Genomic DNA, 18115 nt, shown 5'->3' on the forward strand with positions numbered 1-18115 from the left:
GGGTGGCAGCTCCAGCAGTGTGACCTGCAGTCCTCTTGACCAAGGCATCAAGGACAACGCAAGAGCCTAGCAGCTGCTAGTCAGTCAGATTCCTTATTCTTTGCTTATTTACAGGAAAATGCACATCAGAAGGAATGCTTACAATCTAAGCCAAAGAACTTATCGTTAGTGCCAATAGTGATTATAACAATGTTTCCACCTGCTGGGTGCCCGGCGAGAGGTGGTCCCCCTGCCTCTTATCCGCTCTTATTTTTGGTTTGCTAATAGCCACCGTAGAGGGTGTGAAGTGGTGTTTCATTGTTTAAACAAAGTGTTGCAAGAAGGCCAGAGCCAGCCAGGAGGTTGTGTGGTGGAAATTGGCCAGAACCCGGCTAGCCTTGGCAGAGGGGAACATTGATGTGGGCTGGAGGAAGCTCTGGCTGAGAGTCAGGTGGTGGGTGAGCACTTCCTGGCCCCCTTCAGGATATGGGCTTTTACTCCTCAGGGAGATGGGGGGAGAGCATTGGAGAGTTCTGAGGCAGAGAATGGTGCTCTGACATTCGGTTTTGAGGGGACCTCTGACTGCTCCCTGGATAGGAAGGAGGGGAGGTCCAGAATTTGGACTGTCCATGCAAGAGTGCAGCTCCTCTCCTGGGCCCGGCTGGTGAATTGAGCAGATTGCAACTCTGTTCAGAAACTGGGAGTGATGGATCTCCAGGATGTGATGTCAGAAAGGGAGGTGTGAACACTGACTCCAGGAGTCGTGCTGAGCATCTTGCAAAGACAGAGGTCAGTGACAGTGAAGAGGACCCAGCGTGGAGCAGGCTGGGGCGATTGTGAGAGCATGGTGCTGTCTAGACGCATTCGGGTTTGAGCTCTCTGTGAGCTTGTATAGGCAGCTGAGGTTGGAGTCAGAGGGCTGAGGAAGTCACAGGTTCCAGGACAGGACATGGACACCAAAATACCTCATTTGAAATAAAGACAGGATGTGATTGAGACTGGCTCAACCTGTCTTTATTTACCATTTTGATACTTGGATCATTATGGATTTTCTTTTTTTTTTTTTTGCATTAAGGTTTATTTTATTTTGTTTTTGTTTTGAGACAGGGTCTATCTACACAGCCCTGGCTGTCCTGGAACTCACTATGTAGACCAGGCTGGCCTCGAACTTACAGAGATCCTTCCACCTCCGCCTCCTCAGTGCTGGGATTAAAGGCACATGTGCTACCCACGCCTGGCTGTAGGTGTGTTATTAAAAATACTGCAGTGGGTTGTGTATCTTGGTTCTTGGAGCAGCTCTAAAGTTTCCCTTGGTCCTGACCCCAAGCTAGATCCTACTAAACCTGAGCAAAAGAGTGACCGTCCCTTGCACACCTCGCTTGAAGAGGGGCCCCATTCCCCCAGACTCAGGGCTTTCTTCTTCCCCTCTCTCCATGCCTCCATCTCTCCCTGCTCTGCTGCTGTCCACCTGCCTCCTGGTGTAGGTAGGCTGACCCTGTGCACCATTCAGAAACACGATTGTGGACTCTGCTAAAGCAACCCCAGAAGGCTTTGCAGAAAGACGTTTTTGGAATGATCTGTCAGTTCTCAGCTAGGAGACCCCAGGCAAAACGCATAACCTATCTGAGCCTCCACAGCCTCTTGTAAAAATGAATTGTTAATTATCTTTTAGATCTGTTCGAGGAGACAAGGTGAACTCCAAACCATTGCCCCAACTCTAGGGATAGGTACAAGGAGGTCAGAGACCTGGAAAACCTGGAGTGTGGAGCCCCCACCACGCCAGCGTTGCATTAGTTAGGTCGGGCATTAATGGTCTCTGCTGGCTGAGTGATTCAGACCCGGTTGCCCAATCCTCTCTGGCCTCCCTGGCACCACCTGGAACTCGTGCCTCCCGGGCTTTGGCCTACGTGGGTGCTCCTGCAGCGGGTCCCCTGCTAGGAGGAAGTGACCACGGGGGAGCTGCTGCGAACTCAGGGCGCCTGATACCGCGCCGCAGAAAAGGGGGTGCGCACCGGGAGTTCCCAACTCGGGGAGCTGCCGGGCAGGAGGCATCTCAGGCACTCGATCCTCCCTCCCTCGCCCCGGGTCCGGCCCCAGGCGGCTCTGGCCGGGCGGGCGGCGGGCAAGACGCTACCTGTGCGCGTGCCGGGCATTCCTGCCGCCGCCGCGCCGCCGCGCCCGGGCGCGCCATGGGCCTGATGCCGGCTGCGCGGGCTTTCTCCAGCTGCCGCGCCTGCCCACGGCCGCCCTGCCGCCTGCCCGCCTGCTGCGCGCCCGCCGCCCCAGGTAGGGGCTCGACGGGATGCGGGGCCCCGGGATGCGGGGCTCGGGGAGCCTGAGGGAGGGTAGCCACATCGCAGGGCCCGGGGATCCTAGACCGGTTCCAAGGGGCTGTGGCAGTGTACGTGCGTGCGTGTGCGTGTCGGTGGGAAGAGGAAAGAGGAACGGGGAATCCCCTGTCCATTGTGTCGGGGTCTAGAGACTCATCTCCTACTGCTCAGAGACCTAGCAGGAGGTGGGTCCAAGGCTCTGACTCCAAGCCCAGTTGGGAGCCTCTGGAAAGCCACCATCCAGAGGAGGGAATCGGTTTGCCTTGGGGACTGGCTGCCTTGGGCAACCCTATCCTTTAGGGCCTTAGTCTGTGGTGGTTTTCCAGCCATGTTGGGAGTAAATTAGAAGGAGTTTTCAGTCCCTTCCCAATCTGAGACTGTCTCAGTAGGCAGGGCCTAAAAGAGGGACAGTTGGTGGTCCAAGCAAAGGGGAAGTGGGTGTTCAGAGTCGTGCATGAGCAGGTTCCAGACAGCAGTGGACCAAAGAGCAAGAAAGCCTGTAGTCAAGAGGGAGAGTGTAGATTTACCCAAAGTTTGCAGGCCTCTGGAGAATTGTTTTCTCTGTGTGCCTCCCCCTGACTGTGGCCTCCTCTCCACTGGGGAGAGCCAAAGGCAGGCAGTGGCCAAGCCGACCTGCTGCCTCAGCTCTGGGACCAGATCCAGGAGGGAATCCCAGTGGCCTCCATTTCTTGCTGTGGCAGGACCTACTCCCACCCCCACCCCCAGGGCTTCCCTTGAGGGTAAGCAGAAAACCACTAGGTGCCCTGTGTTGGTGCGGTGCATTCACCCGTGGACATAGCTCCAGGACTTGGCAAGGAGGTTGAGGGCCATTTCCAGGGCCTTCTAGAATAAGCTCTGAGCAGCCACAGGGTGGTTTCCACTTCTGCTTGAGATTCTGAGAAGTCCTCACTGGAGGCATGTAGGCCAGGCTAGAGGAAGCGGCTGTCACAGCTGAAGCTGTGGCTGCAGGGTCATCCCGAGGAAAGGCCCCCCTGCCCGCTTCCTCTCAGTTGGCAGAGTGGGCACTTGGTGACGAGTGTGGGCCAGGACCTCTAGGAACCACATACCGGCTGGGTTTCCAGCAACCTGACAAGCCTCCTGGAACTGGTTCTTGGCATATTTCCTCTCCGAGACTTGCCAGGAGGGCTTTGGGAGTTCAGCAGGTGGGACCAGGCCCCATAGGGTCTGCCAGAGACACTGTGACAGAGAAAGCAGTGGGCAGGGCCACTGGAAAGGAGGCTGCCCGCGGCCTGAACACGGCTTGCCCACAGCCAGCGAGGAAGACTCAGGAGGCTGAGCAGGAATGAGGTCTGGGTTTTTCCTTTCAAGAGTCCAGTGGAGGAGGGGATGCCCGAGGAACGTGGGTTCATCTTGGGCCTTGGGGCAGTCTGTGAACACGGATGTTTCCTCACTGTGTAGATGGAGACAGAGGCCTGTAGTCCACTGGTGTAGCCAAATGTGTGCCCCGAACCTGTGTCTCTTTGGTCTTACTGCTTGCCTGTCTGTGCCCCCACCCCGCGGCATCTGGAGTCAGTGCTCATGTGACCCGTGTCTCCTCTCCAGGCATGCTTCCTTATTCCCACCCTCCAACACCAGGTGTCCTCCATCACAACTACTCCATTGACCCCCTAATCCCCTTCCTCATACTTAGCTGTTTCTCCTTCCCCAGACCTCTTCTGTTTTGAAGTGCCGAGACCTTGTGGCTTTCCCGCTGCTGGATGGCTGCCCTATTTGGGGGCAGTGATAAAGTTCAGGAAGACTTCGGTGTGTGTGTGTGTGGGGGGGGGGATTGGGGAGGGGCTGTCACAGACCTGTCGAGACTGGGTGCTGTGTGGACAAATGGGCTTGTCTATGTTCTGTGCCTAGGGGCTGGGGGAGGCCAGCAGGGCAGAGCTTGCCTGGTAGCCTGGTTAGTACAGTGACAACCATGGGGAGTGGGGGCAGTTCTCTCAGCCCTGGGTGGCCCTGAGGCTCTTCAGCATGGGAGCTCCCACATATCCACAGTCTTACTTTCCAGGTTTCTGGTTTCCAGTGGCCACCTGCAGCCTGCTAAGTGGAAAATTCCAGAAACAAACAGCTCAGAGTTTTAAATTGTGGACTGTGATGAAATCTTGACCCCTCCCACTCGGCGCTGTCCGGGATGTGAATCATCGTTTTGGGGTGTTCTTTCTGTTTCTGTCACCTGCCTATCAGATCAGTTGTCACGGTACTCTAGTGCTGGTATCCACATAAACTTCATTTTATTCAACACGGACCCCGAGCACAAGAGCACTACCGGCGATTTGAGTGGTGGCGTCCTTAAGTGAAAATGTTAAAGCACGGAAGATGTGTTCAGAGATGGGGTGTGGGGAGCCCGGGCATCCACATAGCTTTCATTCTAGTGTATTGTTAAAATCGTTCTGTTTTGCCAACTACTTAGTTCAGGTCCGAAAGAGACAAATGGCCATCTGTGGCGCCGATTAGCATACGGGATACGGAGCGGTGCATGCTGGCTGCCAGGCTCTCTCAGCACAAATAGGCATCCTGGTTCTTCTCACCCTCTACCCTGAACTTCCCCAGCTCCTGGGCTTCCCTCCCCAGGCTCCTCATTCCCTTATAAGTCTGCTGCTTCAGGTGTGCCCTTTCTCTGGTCTCCCTCTCTGGGCCCTTCCTTCTCGCCCCTCCCCCCTGGTCTCCTTTGCTTGTGCTCTCTCTCTCCCTCTCCCCCGCCTCTCTCTCTCTCTCTCTCTCCCTCTCCCTCTCCCTCTCCCTCTCTCCCTCTCCTCTCATGGCCAGGTCCAGTTGGTTGGCCATGTTCAGTTTACTACTTTCTCTCTCTGCTCTGAGCTCTTCCAGATGCCTCTGGCTGTACTCTCCCTCATACCCACAATGAAAATCTTCCCCCCAGCCATACCTCGGAGCAGTCATGTCCTCAGTTTATACATCTGGTGCCGAAACCCTCAGTTTATACACTTAGATCGTGGTCTTCTTAGGGGATAGTGCTGTCTCCTTTTCACTGGGGATCTGGGTTTGTCTCCCCTGAGGATAGGGGGCCTTCTGTTCTTAGCACAGGACCAGGCACAATACACAGTGAGAGGCAGATGCTTGGGACACGGGGAGCAGGAAGGGGGCTGGTTGGAATCACCTGAGCTTTGTGAGTCTGTGGAGAGAATTTGGCGCGTCTTGTGTCTTCCTGACTGGCCTTCAGTCACTGGGAGCTGAGGCCAGGAGCTGAGTGCAGTGACTCAGGACAGGCTGAAGACCACACTATGTTTGTCCTTCCTATGTTCTTACCCCCCCGCCCACCTCTGCCAGTGGCCCCGTAGAAAGGAATGCCTTGCACTGCTGTGACCCTGGGTGCGAGAAGTGATGGAGATAGAAGGCTCTGCCCATGCATGGGTGTTGTGGAATATTAGTTCAAGGTGTGTTACATCCGTTTATGCTGTGGAATATTTTTTATTACTACAAAGATGTGTTGCATTCTTTCATGTTGCATTTCTTTAACTCTGTGAAGCTGTGTTACTTTGCCTGTCTAAAACACCTGATTGGTCTAATAAAGAACTCAATGGCCAATAGCAAGGCAGTAGAAAGAAATGGGCAGGGCTGGCAGGCAGAGAGAGTAAATACGAGGAGAAATCAAGAAAAGAAGAAGGAGAGGAGGATGCCAGGGGCCAGCCACCCACCCACCCAGCCAGCCACAGAGTAAGAAGAAAAGAAAGATATATAAAATAAAGAAAGGTGAAAAGCCCAGAGCCAAAATGTAGTTAAAGAGAAACGGGATAATTTAAGTTAGAAAAGCTAGCTAGAAACAAGCCAAGCTAAGGCCGGGCGTTCATTAAGAATAAGTCTCCTTGTATTTATTTGGGAGCTGGATGGTGGGCCCCCAAAGAGTTAAAACAAAACAGAACAAAAAACCCATCTACACATGGGTGTGGCTGTGTGAAAGCTGACAGTAGAGACAGTTGAGGAGTGAGTAAAGCTGAATGAAAGGTCCATGTGAGTGATGGGGAGGAGGCAGGTGCCCTGCCAAGTTAGCCCCTGCCTGACCTGGGGACACTTTGTTCTTGGGCTCTTCCTCTCTGTGTTCTATGCCTGCTCATTTGAAGTAATGGTTCTTCTGGGTACAACAGCCATGATGTCCCACGGCTTCCCCACTTACCCAGACTCTAGTGTCTGGGTAAGTCTGTATTTGGGGAAGTCTGTATTCACAGGCTTAAAGCAGATGAGGCAGATAAAGGCCTCAAAGCGTGAAGCAGCCTAACTGGGGAGGGGACAGTAAGGAATCCTTCGCACTGCAGAGGATGGGCAGGGCGTTTCTGTCAAAGGGACTTCGGCCACTCCTGCCCTGTGGGAACTTAGCCCTGTTGCCACCATAAGCACGGATATTACAGGAGAAACTCAAGAGCTGGGCTGCAGCTCAGTGATAGAGAGCTTGCCTAGCGTGAGGACCTCAAAACAAAGAAGGAGAAAGGGAGAAAAAAAAGCTAATTTTAAAAATGTTTCGAGCAAGCTGGGCAGTGGTGGTGCATGCCTTTAGTCCCAGCACTCAAGAGGCAGAGGAAGGTGGATCTCTGTGAGTTCGAGTCCAACTGGGGATACAGAGCGAGTTCCAGGATAGGCTCCAAAGCTATACAGAGAAACCCTGACATGAAAATAAACAAACAAACAAACAAACAAACAAACAAATAAATAAATAGTACCCAACATGATAGGAGGTAAGCTCGTGCATCCTAGGCCCCTGAGCGTGGGTGACTGAGTCCCGAGTGAGAGAAAAAGATCAGGGTCTCTGTGTCCTCGGACCAACCAGCTCTAACCCCAAAGGCTAGGACACTGTTAGAGGTGACTCAAGGCCTCTTAAGTCTGGCCTCCTTTGAGCTGCCCAAGTAGCCAGCTTGTCCCTGGGCTCCAGGCTCTGACCCTTCCCCGTGGTCAGGGGACTAGCCTGCCGAGTCCCAGAGAGACAGGTTTCCCTCTTTGCCAGTATCACTTCCTCTGCTGTGACCCCCATGATCCCTGCCCGTGGGACCTGCTGCTGGGGGCCTCCGTCTCCGTTCCGATGTGAGTGAATGATGGCAGCAGAAGAGCTTGGATGTTTGCTGCACCCAGAGCCACACTGAACAGGCTGAACTTGGACCCTGCCACGGGCACACACAAGCTGACCTGCTCACACGTTCACACGCACAAACAAGCGCAAACTGCGTGTGCATATGGCGTGCGCCTCTTCTGCAGTATCGATGGTGCCCACCTGAGGTGTCCTGAGGGCTTTCCCAGAAAGGGGGTGTGGGGGAGGGGACAGCTTCCTCCCCTGCTCGGTATACTTTGTTTCCAGATCATGCAGTTGAAGGAACAGCATTTGCGGAGCCATATCTTTATTTATTTGTAGTGTTTGGAATGGAACACAGGGCCTCATGAATGCTGGGCAAAGGCTTTACCAGGGACTGAGGTGTCTTATTTCTCCAGCCCTGGAGCAGGGAGTGAAGTAGGTTGCCAGACAGGTGGTTGAACTGGGCTGCCTCATGATCCAGGTCCCACAAAACTATAGCCCTCAACACAATGGAGCTCTGGCGTGATGCCCCTCACATGCCCCAAAGGCTATCCATTGAAGTCAGCACAGTGAGGATGTGAATAACACCAGACGTTCTAAAGATCAGCAACGCCCCTCCCCCCAGAGCAGTGGTCCTCAACCTGTGGGTCTCGACCTCTTTGGGGGGTCAAACAACCCTTTCACAGGGGTTGCAGTCAGATATCCCGCATAGTAGATATTTACATTATGATTCATAACAATAGCAAAGTTACGGTTATGAAGTAGCAATGAAATAATTTTATGGTTGGGGATTCACCACAGCACGAGGAGCTGTAGTAAAGGGTCAAAGCATTAGAAGGCTGAGAACCGCTGGCACAGAGCTGTGATCCATCTGCTTACCCCTTGGGCAGAGAGCTTTACAGATCTTGGCTTCTTAATCTCTTTGCTGGGTTACCAGGAAACGCGTAGCCTTGTATATGGAATTATCAGGGTTCTTAGCCAGAAACCCCTCTGCCTTCCTCTCTCCTCCATTCTTCTAACCTGCAGCTGCTCTCTGGTCCTCGTTACATATTTGGATTCTTTTCTTTCTGATGTTTTGCTTATTTTTCTCCCGAATGTTTTTTTGAGGTATAGCATATTGGAAAGCGTGCAAATGACTCAGGCACCGTTCAGTGGCCTTGCTTTAAGTGTGTGTGACTGGGGTAGCATGTCAGGTTCAGACCCAGGAGTGCTGGCACCCCACAAGCCTGAGGCACCTCTGGTCACTGAGCCATAAGAGCCAAGTTCCGGCCTGACATCAGTTCGACTTGTCTGTGGCTTCACATGAACGAAGTTACACGGTGTGTGTTCAGGAGCTCATTGATTAGGCTTACGATTACGGTTTCTGTTCTTAAGAATTTTCATAAAATAAGCCTACTTTACCATCTGCTTCACCCTTCATAAAGCTCAGTAGCATTAGCCTTACCATCCTTCACCACCATCTTCGAAGCTGTACCGCTCAACAGTTACGGCCACCTCCCCGCCCAGCCCCCAGCAGCCACCATTCCACTTCCTGTCTCTGAGCGTGACAATGTAGGAATCTTACCAGTTTGGTCACACCGCTTTCCTTCCTTTGTGAGTGCCTCATTGTGCACAGTGCCTTCTAGATTCATCCATGTTGTAGCCTCTGTCAGCCTTTCCTGACTTTGTAAGGCAGAACCACGTCTCATTCTGCAGGTACGGCACATTGTGTGTACTGATGGACAGCTGAGTGCCTCCCACCTTGGGTTGCTGTTTGGAAAGCTGCTGTGCATGTGTACACATCACCCCACTTTCGGTCTTTTCCCGTGTCTAACTGGAGCTGGAATTGTTCCCTTGAAAGACCCACCACAGTGCATGTGTATCCCAGCGGCACCATCTCCCGTCCGCTTGAGTGGTGCACCGTGCTTTATTCCTCTACCCCACGCCGTGCATAGAGCTTCGGTTCCTCTGCCTCTTCACCAGCTCTCCCCAGTTTCTCCTCCTCCTCTTCTTTTTTTGTTTTTTGTTTTGTTTCGAGACAGGGTTTCTCTGTGTAGCTCTGGCTGTCCTGGATCTCACTCTGTAGACCAGGCTGGCCTCGAACTCACAGAGACCTGCCTCTCCCCCGCCCCCAGGTGCTGGGATTAAAGGCATGTGCCAACATTGCCTGGCAAGGTTTCTCTTCTTTTGACAGTAGCATCTTGAGGGATGAGGGGCAGTGTCTTATGTGTTTTTCTGTTCTCTCTCTGGTGTGTGTGTGTGTGTGTGTGTGTGTGTGTGTGTGTGATAGTACACATGTGAGGACAGAAGACAACCTTGGTTGTCTCTCCTTGTTGGGGACAGGGTTTCTTGTTCATTGCCAGCGAGTTTTCAGGGATCCTCCTATCTCACTGTAGGAGCGCTGGGATTACACGCGTGTGCTACTGTGTCCAGATTTTCACGGATCTGAGCTAAGGTCCTCAGACTTGTGTGTCGAGAGCTTGACCCGCTGAGCTGAGCTATCCAGTGCTCATGCTCATCGCGTCGTTTTGATGGTGTTTGCACATCAGTGTGTCGACAGTCTCGTCCTGTGAGCCTCTTTCCTCCCTTCTGCAGCGGCGCCCAGGAGACTGACCCGTGAGGGATCTGCTCATTTTCTTGTGCCTGGGCATGGCGTAGTTTCCCATCTGGAGTGAGTTCCAAATCCACCAACACAATGCTTCCTGAGGGCCGTTTTCTCCTGGCTTGGACAAGCCCTAAAGGCCAGACTAGCTGCATGCCTGCTGCTTCCCTCACAGCCCCGACTAGCCCACCTGGGTGTGCCTTCCCAGTGTCTAATCTGTTTCCTTGGGAAGAGCCTCCTTTGGCTCACACAGTATTCTCTCTCTGCCTTCCACTGCCCCAGACACCCTTCACCCGCCATTGATCAGTGTCAGGGGAGTGTGAACAGTCCCTTTCTGTGTCCAGGGATCTTTGGGCAGCGGCTGGAGGACACAGTGCACCATGAGCGGAAGTATGGTCCCCATCTGGCACCTCTGCTGGTGGAGCAGTGTGTGGACTTCATCCGGGAGCGAGGACTCAGTGAAGAGGGCCTCTTCCGTATGCCCGGCCAGGCCAACCTGGTGAGGGACCTGCAGGATTCCTTCGACTGTGGGGAGAAGCCTCTGTTTGACAGGTGAGCTCTGGGGACAGGGCAGTATAGGTGGAACCAGTTGCCAAGACTCCTGTCAGTTTCCTCCCCGGCACCAGCTCCTGAGCAGAGCCTGGTGTGCTGGCTGCCTCACGCATGTTTAGCCAGTCTGCTCAGAGGGCAGAGTACGAGGGCACAGAATCATGCTGGTCCCCTCGTCTTCTTGAGATTGTCTGCCACAAACAAGGTCAGCCATGTGGTAGTTCCCACAGCTCTTCTCTGACCCAGGTAGAGGGAAGAAGGCGTCAGCTAGCTGCCCGGCCAGCGTGGCTTAGGCACAGCTGCATCTAGGATTCTAGGCTCACTGCAGCGGGCTCTTAGCTCTCCCTCCTCTCAGCGACTCAGCCCAAGCTTCCATAATGGTATGACGGTATAGCAGCTGAGTTCTGTCTCAGTTTTTAGGACAGGTAGACAGTCGCTTCTGCCCACCTTGGATCTGTACTCATCACTGAGGCTTTCCCACAGCCAGGGGAAGACAGCTACATCCGCTGCCCAGGGCCTGAGAGTGGGGGAGTGGGGCTTGCCTCTCCGTGGGTTTGGGTGATCTCCCTTCTCTCTGCCGGGATCCCACTCGTTACAGATCAGTTTTGTGCAGAGTTCTTGTATCAAGCCATCAAAGCAAACCAGACATCCATAAAGCTGCCTTTTCTGGTATCTCTGCTCAAACCGAGGCTCCTGCTGCCACAAGACAAACCCTGCAGTGCTCACAGCCCTGAGCTTTCCTGGCCTTACAGAGTGTAACAGTTATCTGTCCAGCTTCTTCCCAGACCCGTGGCCGTAACCAGAGGGTTGCCATTGCTTTCCTTAGCTGTGGTGCTCAGGACTAACCACTGGCATTGGAGTCCCTTTCTTTACCTGGAGCCTTGTGAAGCCCTGTTCACAGCTTGTAGAAGCTTGTGGGGAACAGTGGCTTTTAGAAATGCCCAGAGTCAGACACACTGCTGTAGTGTTGGATGACACACTGGAAGGGTGTCAGGCCTCACACCGCCATATTCAAACTCACTGGGGTCTCCTGGCGAGGTACCAAGCCTTCTGCCTGACCCACCCTCTAATGTCATCAGCTTACCATGCCTCCTGTTTAATGCCCGGTGCCAGCTGGGCTCAGCTTGGTTCCTATCCCTGAGTTCAGCTCCACAGACCTACATCTCAGCTTTGGCAGCATGACAAGGCCCTTGCTCCAGGCTGCGGCTCCGCCCCTTCCATCATGGCCCCCCCTTCCTGGGGTTTTAACAGTCCCTCCTCCCAGGTAGGTGGCTCAGCAATGTCCTCCCGCAGGGGCAGTGCTTCAGAAACTGTTCCTGAGACTGTTCTCTCCCAGTTTCGGCTATTCTTACAGAGCTGTGTCCACCAACTCACGGGGTCCCGGGGCTCTGTTCCCCTTAGCTCACTCGTGGGGACACCTTAGGGCTCTACTGCACCCTACTCATAGAGGCCCAAGGGCTCTGCTCCCCTGCCCACCTGCTCACTGTGAGCGCTGGAGCTCTGTTCTCTACAGCTCATTCACAGGGAGGCCTCCTTCCACCAACCAACTGGGCTTGCGTGACAGGGCTCCCTGTCCCGGACTTACGGGCTCCCTGTCCCGGACTTACTCTGCCTTGGGCTGTGGCGCCCCCTGCACTAGCCTGCCTCTAGGCCCTGCTTCTGGCCTTGGTCTTCCTCTACCACAAAACTCCTTTTCATCTGCTTACATTCAGCCCCAGGGCTGTGTGTGTGTGTGTGTGTGTGTGTGTGTGTGTGTGTGTGTGTGTGTGAGAGAGAGAGAGAGAGAGAGAGAGAGAATAAATTAGGAAGCCAGTGGAGGCTGGGGGTGCAGATAAGAGCTTGTGAGCCAGTGGGGTATGTGTGTGTTCTCCAGGATTGGAGACAGGTGAGAGGCAAGGCCTGCATTCTGGATGAATGCTGTTGTTGGCATGGGCAAGAGGGTGACTTTGGGAATACAGAGAGGATGGGAAGCTGCAGGAGGAGGCATGGGCCGTGGAGACAGCTGATTTGACCAGAGCAGTCTGCTGACCCACTGGGCCTTCTGTGGCCTTGCCTCAGCCCACCAGCTGCATGTAGCATTCACTGTGAGACTCCCAGGCTGATGGGCCCAGGCCCGTCGGCCTGGAACGCTCTGGTGCTGGTGAGAATGTGTTGGGGGTGCAGTGGGCTCATAGTGGTGTGGGAAGAGGATTCAGGGACACTGGAGCCAAGTGTTAAAGAAAAGAGCAGCCGTGAGTGGGGATGGAAGGCTGCAGAGGAGCCATGAGAGCGCTAGAGTATGAGGAGCAGTGACCATGGGGTACAGCTGAGCCACAGGTCTCTGTGGGTGATAGATGGTGTGGGAGGGGTCTTGAGCAGGAACGCAGGCAGGAAGGTCTGTGGACTGGAGCAGGTACCATGTAACCAGTCCCACTTCCTGTCTCCCCGAGGCAGCAGCAACAGCTAACCCTGAAGAGTCCCATTTGGGAAGGGCACTGGCCTCCAGCGTGGACAGAGAAAGTGGCCCAGGAGAAGGCAGTGGCCAGGAGAGGCACGCTTGGCTTGAGAGGGGCGGTCAGGGGAGAAGCCCGCGTGTATGGATCTTGGGTGCTTGTGCTCATGTGGAAGTCCATAATCTCAAAGGTCTGCCAAAAGGACCCTAGCGCTTTTGATGCCAGTGTGGTACATGGCCATGGCCAAGTGTCACCTTATTAGCACAGCCAAGGTCTGCTGGCCCCAGGCCATCTTTGAGCGTACCCTCTGTGGAACTTTAAGCTGGGCCTGAAAGCCGGGGCCTAGGAAAGTCTCCTGGGGCCCAGGTGTAGCTTGAGGTGCCAGCTTAGAAGAGGAGCCAGCTGTGGCCAGAACTGCCCTGCAGAGCCCAGGTAGGTAGGAAAAGAGAAAGTGAGCCTGACCTGGGAATACCCTTGAACCCCTCCACCGCCCTGCCCCCCCCTCCCTTCAGCCTAGGCATCTCTGAGCCAGGAGTGGAGACTAAGTCCTGTTGTGGACATCCAAGGCCCTCGAGATGGAGTGAGGAGCTGAGACCAGAGGCAAGGACCTGACCGCTCTCTCACCTGCCCAGTCAGTACTTAGATGCCTGCTCTCTGCGGGGAGGTCAGCCCTGATGGGGTCCCTCTGATACAGATTTCCCGATTCAGCCAAGATTCATCCCGGGCACTTAGCAAGTTCAAGCAAAGGCTTGGCTGTACTCCATGAGAGCTTCCTGTGAAGCTGGTCCAGGTCACAGGTAATTCCTTCCACCCTGAGCAACTGTCCTGAGCGGAACAACCATGCCCTGTGGCTTCTGCAGCAGAACATCTCCCAAGTCCCACACTGGGAACACAAAAGAGAGTTCTCCTCACCCCTCAGACCCTAGGCTAGGTTCTGAGCCAGTGGTGTGGGACTGATGAGTAGATCCAAGCTGGAGATTCTGGTCTCTCCTCACCCTCCCCATAGGGGCCCTGCTGCCTGGGCTTGCAGGTAGCCTGGGTCTGACCTTGACCACGGGCCACTGGCTCCAGAGGAGCCTGGCTGTATGCATACACCTTGACCTGAGACCAGGTACTGCCCTGGTCTCATGTGAGGTAGAGTGTGTGTGTTAGTCCTGCCGCCTCCTGGGGTCCTGTTCTCACTCAGGCCCCCACTTTATCCCAGCACCACAGACGTGCACACAGTGGCCTCCCTGCTGAAGCTCTACCTTCGGGAGCTCCCAGAACCCGTCATCCCTTTCGCCAGGTATGAGGACTTCCTCAGCTGCGCCCAGCTGCTCACCAAGGACGAGGGGGAGGTCAGTGCCTCCCGGGACATATCCTGGGGCTGGGCTGGGGGGCAGCAGGCCTGTGGAGTCAAGACTTATCAGTGGCGCCTAGGTCCTGACGGGAAGGTTGTTGTGTGGGGGAAGAAGGGCCCCCAAGTGCTGTGCGTTCTGTGTAGGACTCTAGTCTTCCTCGGATATTTATCTCGGAAATAGAAGAGGGGGTGGGGTGGAATGCAGATCCCTCTTAACACGGGGCACCCAGTTCTGGCCACCTTACACCACTCCTCTGCTTCACCGTTGTCTCCCACACCTGGCTCAGGCTTCCAGGCTTGCACAGTGTTGAGACCAAGGGGCCCCGTTACCTGTTTTCTGAGGACTGGTGTCAGCCCCCTCCCCTCCACCCTCTGCCTCCTGGCCTTGCCGGAGCCATCTGCAGCTCTGAGCTGCTGCTGCTGCTGCTGCTGCTGCAAGACTGTTTGCCTTCTCTGTGACTGTCTGGGGGTGAGAGTTGTTATCTGGCAAATATTTGGGCCCCGATAAGTGAGCTGAGACATTCCTCTGTGGCCTTGCAGAGGCTCACCCCTCACTCCAGCTCCCAGACACGAAGTCAGTCTGTCTCCTCAAGAGGTCACAGCTGCACTTTGGAGGGATGGAGGAGGTCAGCTGGGACTGCTCACACATCCCTCCCTCCTCCTGTCCCGTCTTCCTCCAGTCAGAGGAGGCCTTACTGCTGGTGTTTGAAACTCTATGTTCTCTTTCCTTTACAAGGGGACTCTGGAGTTGGCTAAACAAGTGAGCAACCTTCCTCAGGCCAACTACAACCTGCTCCGATACATCTGCAGGTAAGTGGCCTGTTTGGAGCTGCTCTGGCTCTGCTCATTCTTTCCACCCCTGGAGAGACAAAACCGTGCAGAGGGGCCGTTCACGCTCTCAACACTGCCTCCTTCACCCAGTGTTGGGATGGCAAGGAGCGTGGAAGAGCACAGAGCTGCAGGAGGCGGTCGGTGAATCCTTTCGGAAGGAGCCTGCCCCTGCCTTCCTGGGTACCTCTCACTTCCCTTCCCCACGGATATAGACGCTCATGTAGCCGCGTTCTGGGTGCTGGTAGGGGCCTGCAGGGATGACACTCACACAGCTCTTAGTGGGGTCCAAGCTTCTGGGGCATTTGCACCGAGGATGACCGTATCTTGTCCCTTGGCCTTCGTTTCTCATGGTAGTCTTAGATCTCAGGAGCGTTCTTCCTGGATCTCATAAGGTGCAGCTGACTGTCCCCAGCACCCATGGAGAGCCTGGGAGGCCTGGCTGAGTGTGGGAATGGAATGGGGCCGTGTGGTAGGGCTGGGGGTAGAGGGTGTGGCTAGGGGGCGTGAATATATGCAGGTGCAGGTTGGGTGGTTATGGGATATGCCTGGGTATTGGAAGTAGTGTAGTGGGTGGTTGGGTATAGTGTAGCTGAGTGGGTATGGATGGGGTGGGTTTTGTGTGGATGTGGCTGGGCTTTGACTGCTCATAGCTGTGACACATGGGGGCGCATGGAAGCATAGGTGTGCGGGGTGTGGTATGGTGGATTGATGGGGCTTGTGGAAGAGCATGTAGTATGGCGGGTGGTTGGCTGGTATGGGGTGGGCATCATTGGTATGATATGGTGAGTGTATCTGAGGGGTGTGGCTAGGAGTGTCAGTGTGGTGCGTGGCTAGGTAGTGTAGAGTGGACTAGGTGAGGTAGGTGTGGGCTGGGCTTGGTAGGGTGTGGTATGGTGGGTGGGGCCAGGCAGGGCTTGGAGCTCACAGTAGATTGGGCTTCAGGATTTGCTGCTTCTCCAGTTGCTTCTCTTCTCTCTCGCAGGTTTCTGGATGAAGTGCAGGCCCACTCGAATGTCAACAAGATGAGCGTCCAGAACTTGGCAACAGTCTTTGGCCCTAACATCCTTCGGCCTCAGATAGAGGATCCAGTGACCATCATGGAAGGTAAAAGGGAGGTGGCTTGGCAGTGCTCAAAGCACAGCTCAGAGCCAGGCCAGGGGACAAGAGCTTAAATGTCCTGTCTGCACCTCGAGGGACAGAGCCTCCTTCCGTCCGTCCGTCCGTCCCCTTGTGGCTGGTAGCAGCTGGTTATTGGAAGCAAAGTGGTCAGTGGTTAGAGAGGCTAGAGCAGCTGGGAAGCAGGAGGCCTTGTCCTGGAGCCCACACAGATGTGCTCTGCTGTACTGTCACAGTGAGGCGACTGTCTGAGGTTCCTGGGTGACAGGCCTGTGCCAGCACCAGCGAGTTTTTCTTTTGTGATAAGTGGTAAGAAAATGATGTTTTCAAAAAGGCAGCATGGTGCAGCTGAGGGGGGAGAATCACTTCAGTCCGGGAGTTTGAGGCCAGCCTGGACACCAGGAGACATGCTCTCAGAAAAGGAAGAGAGAAAGGGAAGGACTAAGCAGCCTCCATGCTGCAGTTCGCCTAGGCCATTCAGTTGCAGTCCTCACACCGGCCTCTGTGTGATCATTGTCCTTAAGTCCCAGATGAGGAAACGGAGGCCAGGCGAGGTGAGATGACTCACCGGGGACCTGTCAGCCAAGCCTGCAGAGGGCCTGTGTAGAGAGAGGCCAGTGGAAACAAGAACCCGAATGCACAGGCCTTTGGGAAGACTGTCCCCAACAGAGCCTGTGTAAGGACCTTGCTGCCCAGCATGTTCACATCTAGTTGGTGGGGGACACTCCTGAAGTCCTGGCTTAGGACTGAGGACATGGGTCCCAACATGGATGCCAGCAGCAGCCACACAGCCCAGTCTGGGAGGGCCCAGTTTTCTGGCTGAGAAGTACCTCCTGGGATTCCTCCTGGGCCACTCGATTTCCGTGTGGCGTCCACCCAGCCATGGTCTTTCTCATCCTCGGTGAACCTCTCAACTCTGGTATTTGGTGGTGGGTAGTTGGAGGGAGCACGGCTATCGAGTAGACACTGTTGACCTTTGGATGACCGTGTCCTTACTGCTGAGCCCCATACCACCGCCATGGGAGCCCTGCATCTCTGGGATGATGGAGGGGTAGGAGGCCAACACTGTGCATATGTGCGTTTATGTGTACAAATATCTCCACACACATTAAGACTTCATAGGGGCTAGAGCCGTGGCTCTGTGGTCAAGTGCATTTGCTGCTCTTGCAGATGACCCAGGTTTGGTTGCTAGCACCCACATGGCAACTCGAAACAATTTGTAACTGTGGTTCCAGGGGATCTGACATTCTCTTCTAACCTCCACAGGTACTAGGCACACATGCCATGCACATAAATACATGCAGGCAAAATACTCACACACATAAAATAAATATACTTTTAAAAAGATATATTTCTTTTTTTTTTTTTTTAGTGTGTATCAGTGTTTGGTTTGCATGCATGTCTGTGCACCATGTGCATGCCTGTGCCTGCTGAGGTCAGAGAAAGGCATTGGATCCTTAGGAACTCGTGTTATGGACGGTTATAAGCCACTCTCTGGGTCCTGGGAATTGAACCCAGGTCCTCTGCAGGAAAGAAAAGTGCTCTTAACTACTGAACCATCTTCCCAGCCCTCAAATAAGTAATTTTTTAAAAAGATATATACATATGTACGTGTGTGTGTGTGTGTGTGTGTGTGTGTGTGTGTGTGTACCATGTTCCAGAGCCCTGTGTCCTCAGAGGGTCTTCATTAAAGCACAGCCAGAAGCAGCAATAGCAAGCACAGGAGAAACTGGGTTTTGATGCATCCTGCGGCCTTGATGAGCACCGTGTCTGCATGGCACCTCCTTTCTCCTAGGTGGGCAGCGCTATGCTTCCTCCATGCTCAGGGGCGTTGTGGGCACAGTCCTGTCTGAGCCTGGTCCTGGCTGGTATGACAGTCCCTCTTTTGGATACACGTGAAGGTGCCCTGAAGGAACAGGCATCCCGTGTCTGAGC

At 54.4% G+C, this 18115-nt stretch overlaps 1 protein-coding gene across 10 annotated transcripts in view; it reads left to right on the forward strand.

Moving 5' to 3' along the window:
- The window catches only part of Arhgap22 (Rho GTPase activating protein 22), a 165990-nt gene that overhangs the window by 143532 nt on the left and 4343 nt on the right, over positions 1-18115 (forward strand). For 7 of the 10 annotated variants that reach the window (XM_052733909.1, XM_052733911.1, XM_052733910.1 and 4 more), the window contains 4 exons: positions 10258-10465; positions 14099-14231; positions 14970-15043; positions 16047-16168. In XM_052733909.1, coding sequence (XP_052589869.1) covers positions 10258-10465; positions 14099-14231; positions 14970-15043; positions 16047-16168 — 537 coding nt within the window. Of the gene's footprint in view, positions 1-1092; positions 2266-10257; positions 10466-14098; positions 14232-14969; positions 15044-16046; positions 16169-18115 lie in introns of those variants that run through there. The other 3 variants (XM_052733916.1, XM_052733917.1, XM_052733919.1) reach the window with 3 other exon arrangements.

Source organism: Peromyscus californicus, unplaced genomic scaffold (genome assembly GCF_007827085.1).
Source record: "Peromyscus californicus insignis strain IS unplaced genomic scaffold, ASM782708v3 Scaffold_12__1_contigs__length_115047231, whole genome shotgun sequence".
Classification (NCBI taxonomy): domain Eukaryota; kingdom Metazoa; phylum Chordata; class Mammalia; order Rodentia; family Cricetidae; genus Peromyscus; species Peromyscus californicus.